This window comes from Clytia hemisphaerica, unplaced genomic scaffold (genome assembly GCF_902728285.1).
Source record: "Clytia hemisphaerica strain Z4C2 unplaced genomic scaffold, Clytia hemisphaerica genome assembly, whole genome shotgun sequence".
Lineage (NCBI taxonomy): Eukaryota > Metazoa > Cnidaria > Hydrozoa > Leptothecata > Clytiidae > Clytia > Clytia hemisphaerica.
The window spans coordinates 271,005-295,334 of NW_027104391.1; the positions used below are offsets into that span (position 1 = coordinate 271,005).

Genomic DNA, 24,330 nt, shown 5'->3' on the forward strand with positions numbered 1-24,330 from the left:
ATATCTTGCGCAAGTTAGGCCAATTGATATTTTTTAGCTCTTATATAAAAACGCACTTACAGTTAATCTTGTGATAAAGCAATAATAAATAAATTGAGGGTTTAATATATATGATGGCCCACACAAACACGAACCTTATTCCTATTATGCTGGCGATCTATTAGAAAATACTGCTGTGATCCTTCTTTGCTTGACATTGCTTTCTGAACCCAGTGTGATAGAGCACCTGAAATGTAATTATTGTTTGAAAAATTTAAAATTACTTTTGCCTCGTTCTTGTTCCATTGCCTGAGTGTTTCATAAGCTTTAGAGAAAAATTAACACTCCCTTTAATCTAACTGTCATTGTGTACTCTAAGTGGGAGCTAAAGATTCATTAAAATTCATTTCGGGTCCTAGAGAAAAATCTAAGACGAAGAAGAGAATCTGATATGGGAGCCAAAAGTTTTTGCCAAGTCAAAAATCGTAGCGAGTAAAATAATGTAAAGACTCTTGAATCGTCATACTTTAGATGAGACTGTTTGAATTATTTATATACGTTCAAAGGGTCATTCTTTATATAAATTTATTTTAACAATATTTCAACCTCCTTTAGTGGGGGATGAGCTTAAGTTTTAACAAGATACTTCACTAATTGGTCATTTAAAGTGATAGAGATGACGCGTTCTTTAGAAAAAGTAATAAAATTATTTTATTACATCTTAACGACCAACCAAATCAAATAAGAGCTTGTAAAAACTCCAGCTTGTCCCCTTAGTGGAGGTCTTCATCAAGTTTAATTTAATATGAGACATCATATCTTTTATTCGTCCATTGATGTACCTGGTAAACTTCAGTGTTTTTAAATATTTTCCAACTGGTTAAACAAATAAAAAAGTCCTCTTCCCTTACCTCTACCTGCACCAAATTCAATAACATTGACATCATGACGGAAGAATTCATTATCATCCAATATCTGAATCAGTGACCCCTGAAAAGTTCAAATTCAAAGTTTGAATATAGATAATTCATTAAGATCACCTAACCAATAGCTTGTCCTTACATATTATTATAATAACATCTTCTAACTTCTATGAATGCATGAAAAATATTTTCATTATTTATATCAAAAAGATTTACAGCAAAATTATCAAACAGACAGGCAGACAGGTAGACAGACAGACAGACAAATGCAACTTGCTTGTTACCTGTTGAACCAGATGCTTCTTAACATTTTGTCCACAATCCTTTTGAGTTTCAATCTCATTGGAAAGTAATTGATGAATTGTTGTGTTCTCAGATTGACTGATGAGGTTGATGACTTTCTTGTGTATATCCCTAAGCTTTTCAATCAAATTTTTCAACTCATCAATTGGTACCTCATAGAGACGCAACTAAAATTGAACAAAAAGAAGCGTAATAGAGTACAATCATTAATTTATTAAAAATAGGTGAATTGCAGAAAAATCATACAATGTCCTGTCCGCAACAGGCACTTTTTGAGGACCCATAACTCAACTTTGGCAAATGCAATTTCTAAGAACTTTACATTTTTGTGAACTTTACTAAATAGCCTTCCTTAGCGTGTTATAGAATTTTTTTTGTTACAGCAAAAAAAAAAAGGTGCGGACTTTGTTGCGGACAGGACAAAAGTTTTTCACTCATAGCCAGTACATGTCTCTAAAGTCAAGTAAAAGAATACTGCTGTAAAAAGCATGTAGGTCCCTATAGTTTATTGGCTTGATACAGTTAGAACATTTAAGTTGTCTCAAAAAGTGAGAAATTAAGACTTTTGTGCCGTTGCGAACGGGACAAATTTTTGGACCGTATTAGTTTTTACAAATTAAAAAATTCAGAATAGATTATTCAAAGGCGATAAATGTTTTTAACGGAAGAAACAAAACAACAAAACAAACATGGGGGTTCTCTAGTTCCCAGGTCTTGACTTTGTAAGCATAAATGGCGCTTTTGTTGCGGACGGGACATTGTATGATTTTTCTGCAATTCACCCAAATATGAAAAGATTTACAGTAACGTTGTCATTTTTTGAAATTGTACCAAAAATTTAGCAGATTCCCAACAGTTTATTCATTTGTCAAAAGTCAAAAGGTTGCTGAGAGGCATCATCAAAAATTTTACCTCCATATTTACTTTTGAGTGTACACAGGTAATGTTTACCTTTTCTTTTTCACTTCTAATATAATGATTGATACCAATGTTTATATTCTTGTCAAAAAAAGGCTGTAAAAGAAAAGGAATCAAAGTTAAAAAAAAAAATAATGATAATTAGTTCACACAGACAATCAATCATAAATTATCATCAACAAATTAGGCTAATCAGCTAAGAATCACTGTATTTAAAATTATGGACTTTTGAATTATGACCTTTGATCTTTTGATATTACACAATCATGTTTTCATATATATTCTCTGTAGTACAATATCTTACTATAAGCCTTTGCAGTGTCGAAATATTTCAACAGTGATAACTACTGCGGTTCTCTAATGTGGTCTTCTTTAGCAAATATGAGGAATTATTTTGCTTCACCTTTTTCAAGGCTTGGGAATGATAGAGACACTCTATCAAATGTTTTACATAAAAAATCTGTTTTCTACAAGCATATTATAGTAAAACACAAATTTTTAAAAACCCTTGTGTGACAGACAATAAATACCCTGGAATTTTATTAAGTTAAAAAGTTTAAAAATTGCACTCCAAAACCATCCCCACTGGATTTTTTAACCTTTGAACAATAAAATTTCTATCCCCATTGGGATTTCAATGGGAGTTTTTATCCCCACTGAGGAAAAAAGTTTTACCAGGGCTGTAAAGACAGTCTTTTTAAAAACCATATTTCTTAAAGGATTCCAAATTGAAGACAAACAAAGACAAACCAAATTAGTTTTCTTTGTTGCATTACATTTCTTCATATGTGATGATAATTTATCCTCAAAAACAGAGCTGAAATGAAAAAAAAAATACATGATACATTTGATACATGATAAATACATGCAATTTCATTATCATTATCATTATCACACCCCTTGGTCTTAATGACCAAGTGGCTTTTAATAATTTCACTACGATAATTTTTTTTAAGACGAAAAAAACAGTGGGGAATTTCGATAACATTTTTGGTACAGGGACAATGTTTTTATATTGTCATTTCAGAATATATCTATGTGATAATGATGGTTTGCAGTTATTCAATGGTGTGTTTATATCATCAATTATTTTAGAATTTTTGTTCTTTGTTGTTTGTGGTAACAGGGAGGAGGACTTTCTACAGAATTGATGAAGATAAATCTAGGCTTAAAATTTTCAGTGGGGGAAAAATACTGGCCATTTGGTTGCTGCTCAGGGACAATTTTTTGGCTACTTTTTTCACCAGGTCAAGGGGGGTGGTTGTTTTAAGTTAAACACGATTAATCATGCCTTAAAAACAGTAATTTTAGCCTAAGTTTTTTAGATCAACCATAGCAGCCATATACAGAGATCTACTAAGGGATCAAAACACCCCTGTGTCACAGACCCAGTGGACCCCCCGCCCCGGTGAAAAAATAGGCCAAAAAATCGTCCCCGGTGGAAAAATACCCTACATTTTCAACCCCACTGGGAAATTGCCCTATGATTCTATCCCCATTGAAAATTGAATGGAAAAAATCGGACTAAAAAACCATCCCCACTGGAATTTTTGAGCTGGAAACGATTTTCTATCCCCATTGGGATTTCGATAGAAATTTTCATCCCCACTGAGGGAAAAGGTTCCATCGGGGCACTGAGACAGGGATGTATCAAAAGTTGCTCTATACCTTGAAGATTATGAAACAGTTTTTGACCTAATTAAATATCACCCCAAAAATTAATATTCAAAGAAAGTGTAATCATGACGTCATGTTTTGATCAAATTTGATGATGTCACGACTCGTAAAATCGCTGTAACATTAAAAGTACTTGTCCAATCTTTATAAAGTTTGCCCGAAAATGCATGTAATTAATTTGTAGCTTTTTGTTTTAAAGTTATTTAAAAAAAAATTTAATTACATTTTTCTGTTTTTGCATTTTTAGGTGACGTCATCAGAATTTTCAAATAAGATTTTTATTTAAAGTTAGGCATTAATAAGATTTGTTCAACAGGCACTTTCGAAGTTATAGCTTTTTTACAATATATGACGTCATAATTTCAATTTGATGACGCCATAATTCACATTTTCCTCAATAATTTATTTTGAGGTTAATATTTATTTATGACACAACCGAATCCTTGAACCTTAAGGTATCAACTAAAGATCCACAAATGAATTTCTGAGAATGGGTGCTATTGATATTAAATTTGGGATTTGAAATTCTTAAGAATTTAGATACGCGCTAACTCACCCAATAAGGGCACAAACAGGTGCTTGATGATTTGCAGTTCTTTTATCAAAGGTTAGTTTTCAAGTTTGTATGATTACAAAATAAGAAAAGAATTCACTCTAAAGAAGTTTTAGTATCAGCTGAAAAGAAGGCTTTGCAGGAGAAAGACAAATATGTAATCTGTTTCTTTGACTTACTGTTTAGGATCTAGGGGACATGGTATCCTTTTCCTTTTTTCTCCCTCATCCTGAAGAACAATATTACAAGATTATGTAACTGTTCAGTAGGGGACGTAAATATAATTAAATACAATTCAACTTCTTGTACCTTCAGCATTTAAATTTAGTTAAAATACAATATGAGTGAATTGGTACCTGTTCTTTGTCAAATTGAGCATGTTCAGCACAAAATTGATTTCCTTTGGTAGGTTTCATTTTACAATAACGTTGTTTCCTCTTGACAAAGAACCCACATCGTCCTTCAACTGGTGGCTTGATATTATTCTTTGCAAATATCTTGGAGCTTTCCATTGCTGTTGTTTCTAAATGAATAAGGAGGTACTCGTGACATTATTTGGCTCATGCTCATACGAAGGTCCAGTACAAAAATTCGAAGCAACTCGAAATTTCAAACCAGACAACACAAATACTTAGAATTAGAAATATATAATTTCATTGAGGAAAATGATCAGAGTAATGGTTGTTCAAATCTTTTATTGGTCTGTTCAAAGCTGCTTTCCTTTGATGCACTTCTTAAGGAAGAAACCTTTGCAGAAGAAACTTCCCCAAGGCCCATTAGACTATATTTTGTGAGGATCAACTTTCGCTAATGACAAATTTGAGCATATTTCATGAGAATTAACTTGCTGGAGAAAATGCAATAAATACGTTTTGAGAAAACTTACATACATCCAGAAAATCAGAGAATTAAAGAAAGCACTGGACCCTTTTATTTGCCCTTCCTGCTTAAAATGCAATTGTACTAGAAAGTTTTCTTTTTTTATGGATGATCAGTACAGGGTCGAACAAAAAGGAAGATCAAAATTAGAGTTTTTCACTCTAAATATATTCAACGTACTGTGCACCATTTCCATGCTGGCTGAAGTGTAGAGTAATTAGTTATGCAATAAACGTTCTCCTAAACGACTATTATAGAAAAATGTAAATTTTATAAGGGGTTCACCTATCCTCAAGAAGAACTATTTTTTTAAACTTTGGTAAGTCTGGCACATGCTTGCAATTGCATGGGATGTGCAGTTAAGACAGGTTTTCCATACCCAGTGTAAATGCTATAGAATATCTTGGGCAAAACATGCTAATTTGACCTTTAAATTGAAAATGATAAAAGAAAAATTTAAACGGCAACTTCATTTCTTCTGTAAAATAATCTTCAAGTAAGAAAAGAATGACCCATTGGAAAAAAATTTTATCGATCCAATTTTCTGGAAATACTATTTTATCTATTCCCCTAATGCAATTACACTGAGTATTACCCGAAGGTGTCAATCAAACAAGTTCAAACAAAAATTGCAATCGAACTTATCAAAACTCAATCAAATGGAGGATTCCAGATTCAATTATGTTTGATTGCGATTGAATTACGTTTGATTGATATTCGATCATGTTCGATTAGTTCGCTTACAATAATTTTCAATAAGATTGATTGCAATTAAATTAACCCACTTCTCTAGAGCTTTGGAGCATTAGCGTGGACGACCATTGGAAAATTAGATAAGAAGGAGAGCCTAAGTACTGCACAAGACGAAAGCGATTAATATGAGCGAATGCAATTTAATCGATCAAACGTAATCAAACATAATCGAATACAATCGAACTTAATCGAAGCAATCAACTCAGGCAAGTTACGACGTGTCCAACTCCAATGCAAACCAATAGCACTCATTTTAGGGTACTCATTTATACATCAAAAGCAGCGTACATTAACAAAATTACTGTGTTGGAATTATTTTTTGCAACCAAAAAAGGTTATTACTCAAAAACATGGTTTTTGACGTCATAACAATGGGAACTTGAACTCTCATCCAAGTTACCTGAGTCAAGTTCAAGTTCCCAAGACATTAATTAAAACTTGAAAACTTAAAATGAGACAATATGACCGATTGCAAACGTGCAGCAACCAGAATATCAACCAACCAAATTTTGTCATTCAATTCCTGAGACAGCACTTCGATTTTTAAGGCCTTGTTTGTACGCTAAAATAACAATAATTCAGCTGATGTAAATGGGTAAGTGTTTGAGGTCTGGCAAAATTTCCGGGAAATAGCCTATCCGGCGGTTCGCGGATCCGGGTTGGTTCTGTCTCCCCCGTAGATCTTTTTCTTGGGAAGTTGATCTTCAAATTGGTTTTCAAGGTCGGCTTGGCTCAAATTTTTTCATCTATGGCTCAAATTTTAGGAAATTTCATTAAAAAGCGGCGGGTTATTTTTTTCCTGAATCCCTTTAAAAGTTTTGCGACACATTGTTTTTGCTTTTGAGTCAAGTAAACGATATAGCACTTTTGCGGCATTAATCTTTGATATGCATTTCGGCAGGACTCTAGTGTGACTAACTGATCATTGGCATTATAAAGTGTAATCTTGTAGAAGAAAGATTAAATTTACTTCTCTTGAAAACTAAAAATAATTGAATTCGCTCATCTCTTAGAACAAGCAAAAGCACTACAAAAAACCATAACATTAGACATAAACTTAAGCTAAAAAATCATCAGCAAATGTAAAAAAAAAAAGATTTTTATTCAGCTGACGGTAAATTCTCCTGGGAGTAGAACTGCCAAATGATTAAATCAAAACATTGATCTGAACCCCTTGATTTAAAGCGGCTTTTACTAACGTGTTGCGCTTGACTTTGTATATCAAAACGGGGGTTTTAATATTTTCTTGCACCAGAAAGAATGTGTGACGTCATATATACTGCTTTCAGTTTGCGTGTTTTGAAAGTTTGAAGTGTGTACTTGGTCTTCGTGGAATTTCGCAATGGCATGATACTTATTTTTTTTTAAATACTTTTTGAAGGCTTCTTTGTTCGTCTCAACTATCATCAGATTTGAGAAATCCGATGATGGACCATGACTTTGATGCTATTTGAATTAGCTCTCCTAAGAGGAAGGTAATTCGGCAGCAGTTGCTCGTCCGGTAGTGAATTGAGAAAATGGTCCAATTGATGTTTAAAATTAGTTTTGGAGCAATTTTTGAGGTTACGGATGGATTGTGGGAGGGCATTAAATAGTCTGGGACCTTCTTCTGACAGGGAGTCTCTCCTTATGTTCACCTCTTTTAGATAACACTTTCTACCCAGTCTCTGGTTATCGTAACTGAAGATGCCACCTTTGTTTTCAGCATAGTTAAAATTTGGTACAAGCTGTTCTAGGATGCTCCAGGTGTAGATAATCCTGTATCTTTCTCTGCGCCGCTCCAGGCTGTATAGTTTAAGTTCATTGAGCTTCTCCCAATAGTTGAGATGTTGAAGTGTAGGGATTCCATTCAGGTAAGATTTTTGAAGTAATTCCAGTTGTTGGATCAGATATCTTTTTGAAGGTAACCACAGCTGGGAGCAATACAATAGTCAATGTGTGGTAGTACCAGTGACTTCCAAAGAGTTAGCAATACTTGGTGACAATCTCTTGTTTTGAACGTTCGCTGGATCCAAGCAATGATACTTTTGACTTTCTCGATCTGGTTTGTGATGTGTTTGCTGTATATCATGTTCACGTCCAGAGTGACTCCCAAATCCATTACGTCCATCTTGGTTTCGATAAGAGAGCCAGTGTCTGAGAGGTAACTTGAGTGTTCTTTTAGCTCTTCATTTTTTTCCGTATTTAAGATGTTCAAACTTCAAGCCATTGAGCTGCATGTTGTTTAATGATGTTCATTGATACACCAGATTAAGGTCGTTTTGTAGAAATTGAACATCAGTGTTATTAGAGATCTCCTTCATTAAACGTGTATCGCCAGCAAATGAATATAGAAATGAATGTAGGATGTTAGTGTCAATATCTTGGATCATTATCAGGAGGAGAAGTGGACCAAGAACTGATCCTTGGGGGACGCCAGAAATGACTTCAATTTTTTTGGAGAGGATGTAGTCAACAGATACTTGTTGGGTCCTACCGGTAAGGAAGGATCTGATCCATTGCAGTAATTTGCCAGTTATACCATTTCTCTCGATTTTATGGAGTAAGATTGTATGATCTACACGGTCAAAGTTTTTCTTGACTTTGCTGAAGTCAAGGTAAATAACGTCAACATTACGTCCTTTTTCAATGTGATGGATGAGTCGTTCTGTGTGCGAAAGAAGTTGGCTAAGACATGATCTTCCAGACCTGAATCCATGTTGATTATCGTTAAAGAGGTTGATTATCGTTAAAGAGGTTGTTTTCTTCTAGGTGATTTTGTAGCCGATTTCTGACAATCTTCTCGAAAATCTTAGTTACATGCGAAGTTAATGCTACATGTCAATAGTTTTCAGGTAGGCCTTGGTTGCCTTTTTTAAAGATGGGTGTGATGAAACTGGTTTTCAAAAGTTGAGGTGTGAAGCCTTTGTTTCCTTATATTTCTCCAGATTAGAGAGAGAGGGGCTGCAATCTGTGACTTGAGTTGTTTTAAGAAAATTGCAGGGAAGTCGTCTGGTCCTGCTGCTGCATTGGAGGATAAAGCGTCGATCTCTTCTATAATATCTTGCTCTGAGAAGTTGATATCACTTAGATTTGGTTGATTTTCGGTGATTTCTGGCAAGTTGTAGTTGGGTAGTGGTTCCATAAAAACAGAGGTATATTGATCTTGTAGAATGTTTGCCATTTTTTGACTGTCATTTGTCAGTTGATTGGTTTTTGGATCCAACCTTCGGTTTGTGTTTTGAAAAGCGTTTCGCGTATGAATAAAAATATTTTGGATTGGATTTTATTTTCAAAGTAGCATTTGTTTCTTGGTTCTTTCTTTCATTGGAGTATGATTCTTGAAGTTTAAGTTCAATATTGATACGTTTTTGGTGAATCTTTTGAGTTGGTTTCCTTTTCTTAAGCTTTAGGCGGTTTCGCATCAGCACTCTTCTATCTCTGGGTATAATGGTTTTTGTTGATTTCTTTGACATTCTTGAAGGGACTTGATTTTCAGTGATAACGTTTAAGCATTTATCAAGAAAAGTATTATATTGTTTGTCTTGGTCTGAAATGGGGTTTAAAATAACATTCCAGTCAATATTTTGTAAATATTTTTAAATATTTTCCCAATTAATTTTGTGACTGTGAAAATTAAAATTGTCAAATTTGTTGTGTGAGGTTTTCTTGGTAAAAATTTTTACAAGTTTTGTCGAAAGTCATATGGGTTGCAACTTGGACCATATTATGGTAATCTGAATGAATGGTAGGAGTGACTTGGTAATTGAAAACCATATCTGGATTGTTTGTTAGTAAAAAGTCTAAAATATTTCTGTCTTTATGTGTTGGTTTATGTATTGTCTGATTTAAGTTTAGGTGCATCATAAAATCTGTTAAAATATATACTAAAGCATGAAAACAGAATATGCTATGTCTTTAAGAACAAATTTCTAGACGGCTTTTGTTGTTCTGTAAATATTTATTTTTTGATCAAGAAATTCGATCTTTTATTGTTCTAATGAATATAATATAGATGTTTTGGCGAACGCGAGAGTTTTTTGCATAACTACCCTTACCAAAATATTGACTAGAAAAGTATATTTTCAGTATATAGAAAGTATACTGCATTCATACTTTTGTTCAAATTTAAGGATTAAAGTATACTAAAAGTATAAAATTTGTACTGCATTCATACTGCAATCAGAAAGTATAAGAAAAGTATACTGTTTTTATACTTTATTTGATTGTACTTGTTTTTGAAAAAAAGATATAAAAGAAAATATAATTGGGTGCATCAAATCAAAAAGTATACTTTAAGTATAATGCCCTTAGAGAGGGAAAATTCTTATTGTTTTGAAGCCATTTTTCCTTTGTTAATCATGCATGAAAGATTTTTCTAAAAAGAAGTGGATTTTATAAAAACTTTAAAAAAAAATAAGTTTTTTTGACTAAAAAAATGCCTGTTTTTTGGCCACTTTTTTATAGATGGCTCTTGCAGTAAAATTCTGCTAATTTTTGCTCCAATCAGCTTCACAAAAAATCCAATAACTTTTTTTATATAAATGCTACAGAGGTCAGTGACCCTTCGTTGAAATGAGAAAAGATATAGCTTTCCAATGAACCAAGTTTGACAGGGGGTAGTTAAAAGTTCGAAAATCGGCCTAGAGTGCCTAATTACATACAGAAGCAGCTAAATGCGAGAAAACCCAAGTCGTCATTTTCCCCGAATTTCCCGATTAAATCCGAAATTGGGTAGTATATCATTTCAGGATTCACTTTCGTTTTCGGACTTGTTCGCGAGAGTTTGCGTCATCTCAGATCTTAGCTTTTAATCAAAGAGAAAGTTAATCACGAGAAGACACAAATTACTTTTTACATGCTTTTCATTATAAAATAACTATAACATGCTTAACTTCAACATTGGCTCGACGTATACGTGTGATAGAGAAAATCCTGAATTATACAGAGTGAGGCTAAATTGTTAACTTTGGGTGATAAACCTAGTTCCCGGACACTTAAAAAAAGAAGGGCTCGCTGGTAAACCAAGAGATGGTTGGAACAATATTCTGAATAAAAAAGTACGAATCTGAACCAGGCAGTTCTTTGAACAAGAGAGAAAACGGAAAAACAAATAAGTTGTAAATAACTGGTTATTCTTTCTTTGTAAACTATCATGAAGAACTAACATTAGTCTATTTGCGAGGTCTTTTTCTGAGACTTGGGCATTTTTCGCAGACCCAATATTCCTCTTCTTGTTGCAGCTTGACGCAATCCCTGTGTAAATAAATCGATTATCAATTTTATCATCACAGTACGAAGATGGGCAAACAGTACGACCTCAAATTAGTATAGCGAAACTAAAGATTTTAACGAGGAAAGGAATTTTGTGTCAAAATTTGCTAAAGATTCTTAATTTGATTTTGTTTTTTTTTCGGGCTTTTTCAAAGGCAAAATTTGACTTCAAAAACATAACTTGCAGTTAGGGAAACCATCCAGGATCCCGCCATTCTATAAGCCAGCAAAAACTAAATGATACTTGTAAACTTGAGTTTCTTACCATTTTCCATCGAAAACAACCAAAAACATTGCTACTTCCCAAAGCCGGAGACCAAAACAAATTATCTTCCAAGATTATGGCGCCCTTTTGGATTTATTGTTAAGGCCATCTAAAATGGTGGAAAGAGTTGCGGAAAAACAAAGGCACCCGCCCCGGGGGGGGTACTTAGGCAAAAATGGGTGCTGGGTATGTGCGTGCCTTAAGGGTAGGGTTTTTCACCCTCCCAAAGTCTCTCTAAGGGTTACCAAAACAACAAAAGTCAAAATCAGTCTCTCTAAGGGTCGGTTTTTTCACAAACTCGGGTCAAAGAAAAGTGAAAAGTCAAAAAAGTGAGAACATTTTTAAAAAAAGTGAGAAAATTTTTCAAAAATTAGAGAAATTTTTCGAAAATTGGAGAAATTCTTTTAAAAATCGAATTTCTTTGGCCCATTATAGAAATTTTTTGTGAAAAAGTCTCTCTAAGGGTTGGGTTTTTCTACACTGAGTCTCTCTAAGGGTCACCTTTTCACCAAAATTCAGTCTCTCTAAGGGTAAGGGTCCAGAGGTCTGGCACGCACATACCCGACACCCATCAATCCTAGTACCCCCCCCCCCCGGGCACCGCTGCTTAGAGGGTGGTAACGCCAAAACCCCAATATGATCTTCCAACAGAAGGCGAGTGAATTGCCGCGCGAGTTACGTCATGCACTCCACCGCAGTGCACAACGAAGCGTGTTTCAATGAGTATCATCAATTATAAGAATATCTTATGTGCTTACCTTCAGTAAACTTTGAGTCCTTCATTGAAAATGAAGAAGGTAAGAAGATAAAAAATGCGCTGGATAATTTCATTGTAACAGTTTTGGTCAATCATCGCTGAAAGTTTGAAAAAGTTTTTCCGACGCAAAAAAAAATTTCAGCCAATTAAAAGACACAGTGTGCTTATACTTACTATGTTTGCTACATCGCCTAGGCTAAAAAAAGTGCGAAGAGACACGAACGCCGTTTTTTAATGAGTGATGTTATGGTTTTTTTTTATTGCGGCCGCGTACAGGAACTCGCCAAATGTTCCTAACTGACTTGAGAACAACTGAACCTGAAAATTATATATATATAGTCTAGAAGTATAAAACCTTCAACTACTCAAAATGGAAACAATAGAGACAAAAACCCACAAAACAAAAAGACAATACAAATACAACTATATATATAGTGAAGATATGTAATATCTGTCATTTTAGAAAAAGAAAAGTATTGATATATAAATAACTCAAACTGATAAAAACGAAAAAAGTTAAGAATATTTTTGTTAATTGTGTGTATTTACGATTTTTTTGGTATTTTTTATTTTTTAATCATTCCGAAACAGAGGGTAATTTAGCAAAAAGTTAAAGGGAATTTAAATAGTGGTATGTGAAAGAAAAACCTAATCCAAATAAAGATAGAAGAAAAGTAATAGTGGAGAAACAATGAATTGCAAAAAACTTTTTTGATAAACACACTTCCGTAAGTTCATCAAAATACATACAAAATGGGGACAAATACAAAAGCAAACACATCAAATAAATTAAAAAAAAGAAAAGAGATACACAAACAAAACAAAACCCGAAGTCCCAGACTTGTGACTGGCATAGTGACTTTCCACATGTTTAAGGGCCCACACTCAGTCGCCTTCGGAAAACATAGTAGAAAAAGGAACTGACCAGCAGCTTCCAAATAAATAACAGACAACAAACAGACACTACAACAAAATACAGTACAAAAGGGCAGAAAGACACACTGTACCAACTATCCCACGTACACTACAGGTGAAACAAACATTTGTAACAAACACAATCTTACATAAAAATAGAAAAAAATCACACAAAAACTGAAAAGAATAGAATCGTAAGTTGGCCGAGAACTCGGTTCGGCGTGCCGCGACGGGAGGACTGCACAGGGCAGAGAAAAGTAGGAAATGAATACCTCCGATGCTAATGCTAATTCTTTAGACAGAAAAAAAAAAAAAAAAAAAAAAAAAAAAAAAAAAAAAAAAAAAAAACAAGAAAAACAAACAAACACACATACAATACACAAGAAACAATTTCACAATTTGAAAATATGTAAAAATTCTTCGACGGTTTTCCCATACTTCATAAAACAGTCAGGAAACCTGGAAAAACATTTGACAACTTGCTTCTTCAAGAAAGCGTTTGAAGCACCCTGGTTTCGCATTCGAATGAAAAGCTCAGTGACTCTAGGAGTCAGATCTTCAAACATGAGTGTGCTACGTGCTATCCGTAAAATTTCTGAAAAGACGGATCCATAAAAAATGCACGATGGGATGTTACTGTCGGCATGTGGCATCCTTACAATGAAGAAGGGAAAGGCATCTCTCTTATCAAAAAGTTTATATCTAAAAATATTGTTTTCAACGGTGATATCTAAATCTAAAAACGATGCATGGTTTCCATGGTGCTCAACTTTGAGATCTAATTCTTTAGGGTAAATCTGTTTGTAGCAATTATGAAACTCATCTCTGTCATTTAAGGCACACAAATCATCAATAAATCTACCTACAGAGTGGAAGTTATAGGCACTAGGCGAACTAGCAGAAATGAGACCTTTGACATACTCAGATTCAAAATGGTACAAAAACAGATTTGCCCAAAAAGGAGCAGGATCTATTCCCATGGGAATTCCAATGCACTGTTTAAGGATAGAATTGCCAACTTTGAAAAGCAATTTTTTATCAGAAAGGACACACACTCAGACAGTGAAGTACTAGTAAAGAACCTATCATCCTTCCCTTTTGTAGTCCAGTATGCTGAAGTATTTGAAAAACCAAGTTTATTTCTACAACCTAAATCAAACACAAAGTTAATAATTTTGGTTAAAATTTCAATGAGAAGATCGTGTGGAAGGGTTGTGTACAGTGTTGCAAAATCGAATGTCGAAATTCGTTTTGCTTTTTTCTTGGCATTGATTCTGTTAAGATGTCCAATAACAGGCGAAGAATTTTGTACAACCCAGAACTTATTGAAACTAGAAAAGAAACGAGATTTATGATGGAATTGCTCAACATGTTTGTATAGAACTTTGAAGACCATGGATACAGCACGAGACAGCGGTTTGGTACTACATGATTTGGAAGCAATGATGAAGCGGCAACCAATAGGATTCTTATGCATTTTAGGAATCCAATACATAATGGGGAGAGTTTTCATTTTGTCAGATAATGATAATCCAAATGTTTTACACAAGTTTTCGCTATTTTCTAAAATGGAGTTCAAATCAAGATTAGAAGGCTGATAGGTGTTATTTCCAGAGATTTCTCTAAGTAATCTAGAAACATAAAACTTTTTACAAATCAAAGCAAAGTTCTTAGATGCTTTGTCGATTGTGACAATGACAAATCTTTTCTGTAAGGTTTCCAGATATGCCAGCACTTCTGGATTCTTTAGAATAGGTTTAGTGTCATGTATTTTCGTTTTCTTTTTGAGTTTTCTAATCTTAATTTCAACTTTCGAAATAATTGTGTCCCTCCAAAATTTAAATGCCCTAGCTTTGAATTTAGTTTTTTGCTCTAAAGTATCAATGCATTCATCTAAACTAGTAATGATATTTTCTAAAGCTCTTTTAAAATTTACATGTTTTGGTTCACGGTAGTTGGGGCCTTTTGTTAAAAGTTTACGTAATTTAGAGTTTTCTACAATTCTCAAATCACCAGTTATAATGTGTTGGTGGAAAGGATCACAAAATTCTGAATTAACACATTCACAACGATCAGAGTCAAGTGTAAATGAGACCTCATCATCGATAAAAATAGAATTTACAGTGTCTTGATAATTGAGAATTTTATTTCGTATAGTTTTATGTAGAGAATAAGTGACAACTGGTCTATTTTCTTTGGTTGTGAAAGGTTCAGGAAGAAGTTCTAAAATGTCAGGTTGGTTTAAAATAGAAGGAAGATGAATGAGTTCTATGGCTTTGTTGTCAAAAAATACATTGCAAATATGTTTTGGTGCTACTTTCTTTGCTTTACTAGGGAGTGGAATATAAATAAGAGTTTCGATGATATCCAAAATGTAAAGATAGTGTTGCTCAGAGAAAGAGTCAAGAGAAACCAAAGGACCACGTGAGATAATTTCGGAAGCAATTTTCTTCAAAGTCGATTTCTTTAGCCTGTTAAGTGCAACTCTGATATCATAGAAAGAATCAATGATGTCATTCTGAAGATGATTGTCAAGAAAATTGAAAAAGTCTGTGTGGCTAGAAAGTATTTGATGGTTATTTCTATTATTACCACTGTGTGTCATTCGAGAGATAAATCTGGTGATTTTAGGAAATAGTTTTCCCACTGGAAGATTTTGATCATGTCCCCTAGCTCTCTCATTAAGACCGTAGGGGAAGACAGTTCGGAGCTCCTTCATCCAGAAATTTTCTCGGTCTACACGTTGTTTTCTAGCTTCTGGACAGACTTTCTTTTCTACATAACCATCCCCATTGAAAACTTCAATGACCTGAATATTGAAACCTGCACCTGGGCAAGCATCTTTGAAATGATTTATCATATGTTGACAACCAGTCTTTGCAGTTCTATGGATGTTCATTCGGATATTTAATTGTTTTGTAGTTTCTCCAACATATTGTAGTTTACAATGTTTGCAAGAAAGAAGATATATAAGATTTTGAGAATGGCAGGAAATGGTTTCATTGGAATGATTTATTATTTGATAAGTTTTTTTAGTCACATTAGACATGAAAAAAGAATTTGTTGAAAGGTTAGGGCAAGTCATGCATCTAAGCCTGTGAGACTGTGCACGACCGGATGGCTGATCCCCATTGGCTGATGAAACAGATGTGGAAGGACTTCCTGCTTCCGCTGAAACACCAACTACGGCTTTACCCTGTCGAGGATTAACCAACCTCCTAGGGCGATTCCCACCATCCCTAGGGGAAGTCACCCGGGGAGGGGGCTGCCCTCCCCGAGTTTGCGATCTGGTTATAGGCATGTCTAGAAAATATAATAATTGAATCAGTGGTTAAAAAGTTAGATTTTTCATTTTAGTGGCTATATGTTCATGAACGGTATATATATAGTCTAGAAGTATAAAACCTTCAACTACTCAAAATGGAAACAATAAAGACAAAAACCCACAAAACAAAAAGACAATACAAATACAACAAAAATCTAGAATGAACATTCACAGAAAATCAATCAGGTTGGAGTAGAAAAGGAAAATATGATGACATAGAAATCCGTCAATGTAAAACTAGTGATCTAAAATGACTTTAAGGAAGAAAGTAACTCAATATGAGTTAAGATGGAATGAAGTAACTCAATATGAGTCAAAAAAATATTTCAAGAAAACACATTATCTGTTCCTCAGTTTTCGACCTACACAGGATTTCGGCCTTTTACGAAAATATCCTCCTATATGATGGAAATAGGGTTGTGTAGGTAGGCCAAGCAGTGTTAATTAAACACCACCACAGATAAAAGATAGTAAAAAGATGTGTTTATTGAAAGTATAAAACGCGCGCAATAATATAAAATAAACTAAAACGTAAAAACCACGGAACCAGCCGAAGAAACTAAAATTACAATGAGAAAAGAAGTATACTTTCTACTAGACAAAGTTGCCACACCTTTGACACGTTTCTGCCACAACGTTGAAGAAAGCATACTAGAAGAGAAGGAACTGGGATTGGATTGCCACTATCCAACCCTGTGGCTCTCACACACATTTTACAGTTCAAAGAATAAGATGGAAAGAGTGGGGAAAGAATGAGAATTTAAAAAATCGGACTATAACCCGGTTCGAAGCCCCGTACACCGTGACCGCTCACCGCAAGAGCTGGCGAACGAGTGAATCTTGAGAGAGTTGAAATCTTGAAAATTCTGAAAAATGACGAACTATAACCCGTCGAAGACTGCAATCTAACTTTGCGTTTTCAGCACCTTGACATCGCATTCTTTGTATAAAAACTTTGGCTTTAACTTTCAAGTCCTCGAAAAGTAACGTAGAACGAGCAATCCTGAGAAGTTCACCAACAAAAGAAGAATAAAAAATCGATTCTGGCAAGTTGCTATCTTTATGTGGCATTCGGACTATGGAAAAAGGAAATGCATCCCGTTTATCAAACAACTTATAAATAAATATCCCGTCTTTGATGGTAATATCCAGGTTTAAAAAAGAAGCATGATTACCCGAGTGCTCAATTTTGAGTTCAAGCTCATCTGGATAGATATCTCTATACACAGACTGAAACAAGTTACCGTCATTGATAGCACACAAATCATCAATGAATCTTTTAGTCGAATGAAAATGGCGAGCCTTAACCTTATTTTCCTCAATGACCCTGCTCATATACCTTTGTTCGTATTGGTAGAGGAAAAGATTAGCCCAAAATGGCGCCGGATCGATTCCCATGGGAATCCCGATCACTTGACACATAACAATATCACCTGCATTGAAAAAACAATTTTTTATCAGATGTTTCATAGCAGTTTTCAAAGAATTCTGTGTAAAAGACACAGAAGATTTGGGTTTTGTTTTTGACCAATACGCTTTATCATTTTTAGAAATAGCGATAAACTTGCAGTTACCTGCATCAAATACAAAATCAATGACCTCTGATAGTTCTTTAATCAGTTTGTCATGAGGAATCTTTGTGTACAATGTACTAAAGTCAAAGGTGGAAATAGATTTGGCGTTTTTCTTTTTATTGATTCGGTTGAGTGAATCTAGTACTGGATCACAATTTTGAAGTACCCAAAATTTATTATAATTGCTCAAAAACTTTGCTTTTGTATGGAAATTTTCAACTTGTCTGTAAACAAGCTTAAAAACTAGACTGACAGATCTAGAAATCAGTTTGGTGGAACAATGTTTTGAAGCGATAATGAAACGTTTACCAGTAGGAGTCTTGTGTTTCTTTGGAGTCCAATAGATACATGGAAGATCCAAGTCCTTCTCAGAAACAGCAAGACCAAAACGTTTAGAAAAACGAACATTTTCATTCACCATTTCTGCTTTATTCTGATTAACTCTAATGTATGTTTCATTTCCTGCACCCAAAATCCCAATCTCCTTCAAAATTACTTCAACATAGAAACGTTTACAAATAAATGCAACGTTATTAGCAGCTTTATCAATGGGGACAATAACAAAATTAGTGTGTAAAACATTCAAATAATCAGTAACATCTTGTCTTTTGAGCACAGAGCTCACTTTATTGTACCTGATCTTCTTTTTCAAAAACTTTATCTTTTTATCCACCTGTTTTAACACTTCAACTTTCCATTGAAGAAAGTTTTCGTCAGTCTCATTAATTTTGGCTGAAGTTTTATTCACAAAACTATCCAGACCACTAGAAATAACATCTCTGCATTTATTCCAATTGATATTTCGAGGTTCACGATAATTTGGTCCCTTGGATATCAATTTTCGCAAATGGTTATTTTTAATGAAACTTAAATCTCCGGTCATGACATGACCATGGTCTAGATCAATAAAAGGAGAATCGTGACACTCACAAGATGGAAGGTTGGTGCCAAAAGTTTCTAAATCTGCTGTATTGATGGAATTTACAGTTTCTTTATAATTAAAGATTTTATTTCTAATCGTAGGAGTTAAAGAGTAAACAATCGATGGTGGATCTTTTTGAAGTATTTCAGGAAGTTTGGAATTCACACAAGGCTTGCGAAGAATATTTTTGAGCTGAATAAACTCAAGACCTTTATTGTGGAAATAAATAGGAAGGATGTGGGAAGGAGATTTCTTAACATTAGCTTTATCAATTTTCATAGTCTTTGTGAGAAAAGTATCGATCAATAATTCATACCATCTTTTCAGATGACTTTCGCAAGAAAAAAGTGAAGTGCTAGCTTGTTCTGCAAGTTTTCGTAAATTTGACTGTCGAAGCCTATCAAACAAAATGCGACATTTCTTGGAACGTTCTTCCGGAGAAAAAGAAAAAATGGAATGAACAAGAGAATCTAGATCAGAGATCCTAGCCTTAACTTTGGAGCGGTAACGGTGCTCAACAAACTTAGTGCCATGTCTGGGAAGAGGTGGAAATAATTTCCCAGCCGGAATGTCCTTGTTCATAGATTTTACTCGCTCATTCAAACCATATGGATAAATAGATCGTAAAGTTTTTATCCAATGATCTTCTCTTTCTAGTCGAAGTTTTAACATTGCAGGATCAATTTTCCCATTTAAATAACCATCACCGGGCAAAAGTTCAAGAATCTGGATGGTAAAAGTAGCACCGGGACACACATTCTTATAGTGATCAATGGAAATTTCACAACCTGATTTTCCTTTTCTGTGAATATTCATTCTAAGATTAAGAGAGACAGCACTTTCACCAACATATTGGACAAAACAAGACAAACACTGAAGAACATAAACATAATTTTGCACTTTGCAATTAATGTTATCCACATCAACATCAAGTGCATGGACTCTGCCAGTCATATTTGATTTTACAAAGTTATTTTTAAGTAAGGCAGGACATATATATACCAAGTTTCAATTTAGTCATCAAGCCATCAAGCCCTCATATTTTTGGGTTACACGTTTTTTCTTTTTAGGAAACACACTTCCTTCCACAGGTTCCTGAGAAATAGTCTGAAGAAATCACTAAGTCCGAAAACGAAAGTGAATCCCAAAATGATAAACTACCTGATTTGGATTTAATCGAGAAATTGGGAAATTCGGGGAAAATAACGACTTGCGTTTTCTCGGCATTTAGCAGTGCGACACAAACAGCCATATAAACAAAACTCAACATTCTCACAAAAGTTGTCTTTTTGTTTTCCCAGACATTCGTCTCAAGCGTTCCCTTCCACAATAATTTATGTAATTGCAATTGCGGTCAGTCCACAGTCGGCTTCAACATATACACGTGTTTTTATTTACGTGACCGAAGTGCCTACTAAAACAATCCGGGGGTTAATAGCGAAGCAACACAGCAGATTATTCGTAAGTATCTTTTGGCATTGACAATCAAATACAATATATTATACTATATTTCCTTAATTCAAAAATCAAAAATTCATTTTTCATTCGCGAAAAATAAAAATAAAATAAAAATGAATTAATATTACATACTAAGACGCCCCCGTCTTTTACTCTCATTTACTTTCCAATCTCGGCACGTGCAAAACGCCCGTCCGCCCAATATCCACCCAATCAGCTTAAATTCACTTTAATTGTCCTTTGACATTCAAAAAATAGTATTTAAAAATTATAAAGTTATATTAATTACAAAAAACAAAAAGTTTGATACTTCATTAGTGAAATATTCAATAAATTCCTGGTTTCAATTTTCAGTGGGCGTTCTTCTAGGGCTTCGTTTATCGCGCAATTTTTGCGTCACACAAACTTTCTCGGCCGCTCGTAATAATTATACATTGCCAAATTTGGTTCTCCATTGTCGAGTCAGATCGATGGTGACGTCACCTAAGCATAAAAAAGAAAGGATTTCGTCAGTTTTATGCATATATTAATTTGCGAGATATTCTATTCGCCGCGCGAGCGCACTTTTCGTAGACTAGTCGGAGTACTTTCTTTTACTCGCGGGATTGATGGTAACTTTTCATCTTCGTTATTTTTAAAATGAAGCACAACCGAAAAAAAACGAAACTTCAGAAAGTTGCGTATTTCCAGTGAGTAAACGACTCTGACAATTAACAAAATTGATGATGATGATTTTTTTTCGGTCAGGCCAATGTCTCGTATTGGGGGTTCTAGTCTTGAGCCCAAAGCCTACGCAGGATTGCAGCGTTTGGGTAAACGAGACAAAACTCTAAAAAAGCTGGTGTTTTGACGCGCTTCCGTGCTCTCGAAATATCGCGGTTTGAGACGCACTGTTTAGCTGCTTCTTTACATACTAAAATGCCCCCATCTTTTACTCTCGTCTAATTTAAGATCTCGGAACGTGCAATTAACGCCCGCCCACTCAATCATCTTTTAAGATTTAAAAATTCACTTTAATTGTCCTTCTTTGACTTTCAAAAAATAGTATTTAAAAACTATGAATGTCAGGCAAATGGGCAAATGTCTCGTATTGGGGGTTCTAGTCTTGACCCCTAACCTAAGACTACGCGAGATTGAAGCGTTTGGCTTGGGTAAACAAAACAAAACTAAAAAAAGGCTGGTGTTTTGAAGCGCTTCCGTGCAATCGAAATATCGCTCTTTGTGACGCACTGCCAATATGTTTTGCTACATTGTATTTGCAACCGAACCAGTCCGTCACAGCCCACTAATAGACCTTTTTTCAAAGAGGCCACCCTGTTGAATAATTATGTAGTCCAGCAGAAAAACAATGATAAAACCATGCATAATTATACAATATGCATGATACGGTAATTATGCATGGCTCTATCATTGTTTTTATGGCTGGACTACATAATCATAATTATTCAACAGGACGTCCTCTTTGAAAAAAGGTCTATAATAAAAGGCAGAAAGATATAATTGGAAGAATATCCCTGAACGTTTTTCTGTTTGATTGAGATCAAGATAAAATCAAGATATACCTATATTCATTGTTTCTTTTGTTGTCTGTCTGTATCAACAGCAGCAGTAGTAGTGGTGAGGTTCGTTGTGGTAATTTCGTGTTCTCTTTTTTCAAGTTCAGTTCTGTTTCGATGAACAAAATAGATAGGGTTGAAAATATAGAACCCACCTGCAATACCAACAAGTGATGCAACAACAAGCTGACTGAAATGTATCCCTCTTACTCTCATTGCTTTTCTTTCCGTTGTTGGTTGTAGTTACTTCAGTTCTTCCAGATTCTTCAGCCAGCTTTCAAAAAAAACATGTGTATTTGGTATTTGGTCCGTTTGCGTCCGCATGGACATTTTACATGAAAATTAACTCTGTTGTGAAGCAATACCTAAATTTGAACTTGGAATTTTTGGGCTTTAAAAAAACCTTCCATATCGAAAGAAAAGCTCATAGTTTTTTGAAAAAGTGTTTCAATCTATGGGAGAAAGCCTTTTAGGCCTCAACTTTCTTTTCATTTCGTCGAAAGAAGGCAAGAAAAGGGAATGGTAGAGGTGTGCAATGCAACGTGTTCCGCTTCCTTACCTCAACATCCGTTCGTAAACGAGGCTCGGAAAACACGAGTTAAAAAACACGAGTTAAAAAACACGAGTTACAAAAAACACGAGTTACGTTAAATGTGACGTCATCAATGGGAAATGATGACGTCACAAGTAGATAATTTAACTCGTCAATTTATGGTGCACCATAATCTTACGAGTTAATTAACTCGTCAATTTATGGTGCACCTTAAACTGACGAGTTAATTAACTCGTCAATTTATGGTGCACCTTAAATTGACGAGTTAAATTTTCATGAAACCAAGTTGGTCAAAAATTCTAAAATGGTGGTTAAATTATTTTTTGAGCCTATTTTTAGTTTAAAACTATTGGAATGGTAATTTTCTCTCATAATATTCTATAGTCTTTAACTGAGACAGCAGTTGACAAAAAGTATTTAGGCTGGCTCAAATGCTAAGGGAGGTCATATGTATAGAGTTTTGTTTCCTGTAGAGATTTAAAAATAAAATTACGAATTTTGAAGCTTTATAGCAAAATGAGGAGCTTTTCTTTTGGTAGCTGTGAATTTTTTGAAAAATCAATAAACGGGGGGGGGGGGGGGGTCCTAAAGTCTATTCACGATAAGTGTGCACTCTTTTTTCTTTTACCTATAACTTTTGAAGGAATTCTTCAATCTTTATAAATTTGGTATCGTTGGAAAGATATTAGTGAGTGGAACAATTTGAAATAAAAAAATCTTTAAAAGAATTCTAAAAATGAAGATGAAAATGAAGAAGAAAAAAATGAAGATCTTGTAGAAAAGTGCTATAACTTTCATTTTCACTGGAGAGATTCTTTGATCTTAGGAGATCATCACTGTGAAAAAATTTCATTAAAATATTTATTCAATATAAAGTTATGATACAAAGTTAATAAGTGATTGACCCCAAAAAACAGCAAAAAACTGCAGAAAACAGCGTTTTTAGACGTCAATCAGCTTATAACTTTGTTTGATATCTTTTGACTGAATGATTATTTTTGAGAATTTTTTTCACAGTGATGACGTTCGATGATTAAGAATTCACTTCAGTGAAAATGATAGTTATAGCACTTTCTACAAGATCTTCATTTTTTTCTTCTTCGTTTTCATCTTCATTATTATAATTTTTTTAAAGTTTTTTTTATTTCAAATTGTTCCACTCACTAATATCTTTCCAATGATACCAAATTTATAAAGATTTAAGAATTCCTTCAAAAGTTATAGGTAAATGAAAAAAGAGTGCACACTTATCGTGAATAGACTTTAATAAGGTCCGGGGGTTGGAAAAAATCGAAAAATTTTAATCTGAATTTTAGAATTTTTGACCAACTTTGGTTTCATGAAAATTTAACTCGTCAATTTAAGGTGCACCATAAATTGACGAGTTAATTAACTCGTAAGATTAGGGTGCACCATAAATTGACGAGTTAATTAACTCGTAAGATTATGGTGCACCATAAATTGACGAGTTAATTAACTCGTAAGATTGAGGTGCACCATAAATTGACGAGTTAAATTATCTACTTGTGACGTCATCATTTCCCATTGATGACGTCACATTTAACGTAACTCGTGTTTTTTGTAACTCGTGTTTTTTAACTCGTGTTTTTTAACTCGTGTTTTCCGAGCCTCTTCGTAAACAAAAGTATTTCATTAATTAATTCAAGTGAAACGGCGAGAAAACATAAGCTGTCTGTCTTAATTTATTGTTCGCTTAACATGAAGCGAAGGAAATTTAGAAGGGCAAAGGTCAATTCTATGATGAGG

The 24,330-nt window shown here is 34.3% G+C and overlaps 1 protein-coding gene across 1 annotated transcript in view; it reads right to left on the reverse strand.

The window, feature by feature from the left end:
- The window catches only part of LOC136819896 (tRNA:m(4)X modification enzyme TRM13 homolog), a 49,778-nt gene extending 27,463 nt beyond the window's left edge, over positions 1 to 22,315 (reverse strand). The window contains exons 1-8 of the mRNA XM_067076140.1: positions 22,017 to 22,315; positions 4,710 to 4,876; positions 4,533 to 4,582; positions 2,874 to 2,940; positions 2,157 to 2,219; positions 1,187 to 1,372; positions 891 to 969; positions 135 to 226 (exon numbers count right to left, since the gene is read on the reverse strand). Coding sequence (XP_066932241.1) covers positions 135 to 226; positions 891 to 969; positions 1,187 to 1,372; positions 2,157 to 2,219; positions 2,874 to 2,940; positions 4,533 to 4,582; positions 4,710 to 4,876; positions 22,017 to 22,026 — 714 coding nt within the window. The 5' untranslated portion in view covers positions 22,027 to 22,315. The remainder of the gene's footprint in view (positions 1 to 134; positions 227 to 890; positions 970 to 1,186; positions 1,373 to 2,156; positions 2,220 to 2,873; positions 2,941 to 4,532; positions 4,583 to 4,709; positions 4,877 to 22,016) is intronic.
- Between the last annotated feature and the right edge of the window lie 2,015 nt (positions 22,316 to 24,330).